This window comes from Verticillium alfalfae, genomic scaffold (assembly GCF_000150825.1).
Source record: "Verticillium alfalfae VaMs.102 supercont1.3 genomic scaffold, whole genome shotgun sequence".
In the NCBI taxonomy this organism is placed as follows: Eukaryota; Fungi; Ascomycota; class Sordariomycetes; order Glomerellales; family Plectosphaerellaceae; genus Verticillium; species Verticillium alfalfae.
Window position 1 is genome coordinate 1,402,744 of NW_003315036.1, and position 2,984 is coordinate 1,405,727.

General features: G+C 59.5%; 1 protein-coding gene and 1 non-coding gene across 2 annotated transcripts in view; one reads left to right on the top strand and one right to left on the bottom strand.

Annotated features, from left to right (window-relative positions):
- The first annotated feature begins 747 nt into the window (after positions 1 to 747).
- On the top strand, positions 748 to 819 carry VDBG_15051. Its single transcript has one exon. It is a non-coding gene; the product is annotated as a tRNA-Met (tRNA).
- Positions 820 to 1,291: 472 nt separating this feature from the next.
- VDBG_02943 (predicted protein) overlaps positions 1,292 to 2,984 on the bottom strand; it is a gene marked incomplete at both ends in the record, with an annotated part of 2,344 nt that continues 651 nt past the window's right edge. Inside the window, 4 exons of the mRNA XM_003006758.1 lie at positions 1,292 to 1,789; positions 1,946 to 2,192; positions 2,310 to 2,629; positions 2,710 to 2,925. Of these exons, the coding sequence (XP_003006804.1) occupies positions 1,292 to 1,789; positions 1,946 to 2,192; positions 2,310 to 2,629; positions 2,710 to 2,925 (1,281 nt within the window). The remainder of the gene's footprint in view (positions 1,790 to 1,945; positions 2,193 to 2,309; positions 2,630 to 2,709; positions 2,926 to 2,984) is intronic.

Here is a 2,984-nt window from a genome sequence, read left to right on the forward strand (position 1 = left end):
TTCCAGGACATGGCTGCTTTATACCAAACAACCCACCAAATACTGCCAACACATGATACAGGGGGCGGCGCGTCCCTTGCCAATACCCCCTAACCGCCTCCGAATCAATGCGCGGATGCGGCACCGCAGACCTGCCAAAGCACACGAGGCACCTCCTCTTGAAACATCTCGTACGCCGTGCATGACCACTCCCCCCCCCCCCCTCTATCTGCTTCGTGTCCGATGCGCCTGCGACCCTGCGCCGTCTCCAGCCACGAAGGCAAAGCAAAGCAGGGTGGGGGGGCGACAATCCACGTCGGTCGAATGCGCCACGCGGTGATGTGGTGTGGTATTTCGAGATCAAGGTTACGAGAGAGGGCCCCTCTCACATGCAATCATCTCGGTCGCACAGCATGCCCTGTGGTCCCGGTTCCTGACGAGAAGGACAGCATCGGGTGTAACCGACTCGTGTTGCTCGTGGGCATTGACGGGGGGTGACTTGGCGGGCTGTCATGACGCAGGTCTTGTGGCTTTGTCAGTGGGCTGAGGGTGGGTGGTGACAAGGTCATTTACACGTGGCGGGAAACAAGCGAGATTCATTCATGCTAGGAAACAAGTACGATCAGACATGGAGACAAAGTTCTCTGTTTCATGGATACCTCAAAGGTCCATCGAAGCGTTGTGGACGTAATGTGTGGCGAGAGATTGGTTGTGGGTTTGAAAACAGGGTTATAATCAATTTTAGTTACATCAACTCCCATCGACCAAAGCAACTTGGCGCAGCGGAAGCGCGCCGGGCTCATAACCCGGAGGTCGGACGATCGAAACGTCCAGTTGCTATCTGATTCTTTTGCTTTTGCACCATGAGCAACGCCCACAAAACAAGCAAGGCTTGACAAAGGAAGCACAGAATAAGTACTTTCTGACGGCATCTAATTTTTTCTCTCCGGATTACAGTGTATGATGGATCAACTAGGATGTTCGTCTTTGGGAGTACCCTCTCTAAAATCCCATCTCCGAAAGAGCGTTCAGTGGTATTGGGTTTAAGTTCTACGATGCGGTATTGTAGTTACACAAATCTCACCAAACGACAAACGCTCACACGACGCCCGATCACATGTTGACCGTCTCGTGCATCAATAACCAGGCCGCATGGTCAAAAAGCACCCCTTCAAACATGTCCATCTCTACGTCCCTGCTGGCAAACCAACACTTGGCTCTGACCCAAACTCCATCGTGGACTCACAGTCTGAGCTCGTCGCCGCCGCCTCCGACTGGTCCTCCGGCTCCTCTGTCCTGCGGTCCTCCAAGCTCAGCCTCTCGAGTAACCGGTCCGGCTCGTCCGAGATGGAAATGGTCTGCACCGGCCAGCTGGCCCGCAGGCGATGCGCGCCCGTGCCCGTGTTGGACCGCTCGTCGACCATGGCCGTAACGTCGCGGTTCGAGCACCTCGGCGACGGCCGGCGGCATCGCGCGGCGCAGAATGTGGAAGAAAGACGCGCGCGATGTACAGGCTGCGGCCCTGGTCCTGCAGGCCCTTGGCGCACAGCATGAGCGTCGACACGGTGGCCTCGTCGGCGAGCGGGTCGTCGGCGCGCGCGAGGTCGCGGATGCACAGCTGCGCCAGGTAGAGGAGCCACGTCGGCAGCGAGTCGTTCCAGCTCTCGAACCCGTGCCGGAGGTAGTACAGCCGCACCAGCACGTCGAGGCACTGCCGCGAGTGCGCGCAGATCTCGCGGTACGCCGCCACCGGCGACCCGCTGCTCTGGTCGGCCAACGAGTCGAACAGCGAGAGCATGTCGTTGTGGTACTGCATACTGCATCGTGGCGAGGGTCAGTCGTGAGATGGTCGGAGGACATAAGAGGGGGAAAGCCTGAGGGAAACGACGGGGAAATCGAGTTTGGTACCGCACGTGATCTAGATGCCGCAGCCGACGTAGTCGCGACAGAAAGCTGCAGCTGTGACACGCGGACAGTTCTCGTCTGAACACGGCGGCATCGCGGCGTCAGCTCGTCCCTGCGGCCTCTGCGCGCTGCAGGTCGGCAATCTGCGCATGATGGTTCGAGCTGGCTGAACACGATAAACGTCTCGCCGAACTGCACCGACGTCGGCATCGGCCGCGGACGATACCGAACCCAGATCTCCACCGTATCGCATGTAGGCCCTTGATGTCGGCCAGCGGCTCGTCGGGGGGCGTCGTGAGCACAGGCGGCTGCCACATGTGGAAGGCGAACATGCTGTAGAGGCGCACAGAAAGAATGTGAGCCTAGCAGTCGCCCAGAGGTCGATCGTGCGACCATGGCCTAGCGATCGGGAGACTCGGACTTACCCCTGATATCCAAAGAGAGCCCATGCCGTCATGCCGTACACCCTACGTCGCAGCGGATTCTGAACGTGGTCCAGAGATCCAAAAATCTGCAGTCTCTCTGCCATCCGGGCCCCCTGTCGTAGATACTCCGTGCCGAGCTGGTCCAGGCCCGTGGTCGAGTACCCGGCGCACAGGATCATGGCAGCCTGGACTGTGGCGATCTTATCCTCTCCCGACTGCATCTCGATCTCCCACAGCCTCCTCGCCTCGGCCAAGAACTGGTAGGTGAGCTTCTGCGGGTCCCAAAACCGGTATCGATCCGAGATGGCGCTGTAGCCGTGCTGTCGAGAGGGGGAAATAAAAGAGTCAGCATCTGCACAGCTACAAATAGACCGTGGAAAGAAGGAGGCGGGGAACCCACGCAGGCTTCGGCCATGACGGCGTGGAAGAGCAGCGGCGAACAGAACCTGTGCCTCTCCGAGACGAGGTCCTCGAGGAAGATGTCCTTGTCGAAGAAGGTGTAGAAGGGATGCTGCAGGATAAAGAACACGCCCAGCAGCCGCCGCACGACGCTGTCGGCGACCGCGACGGACGTCCACGCCGAGCCCCGGATGGCCTCGACGCGCCGGTCCACAAGCTCGACGGCGTGGAACGGGATGCGGTACATCCGATGCCAGTCCTGGTCGCCGAGCCGCG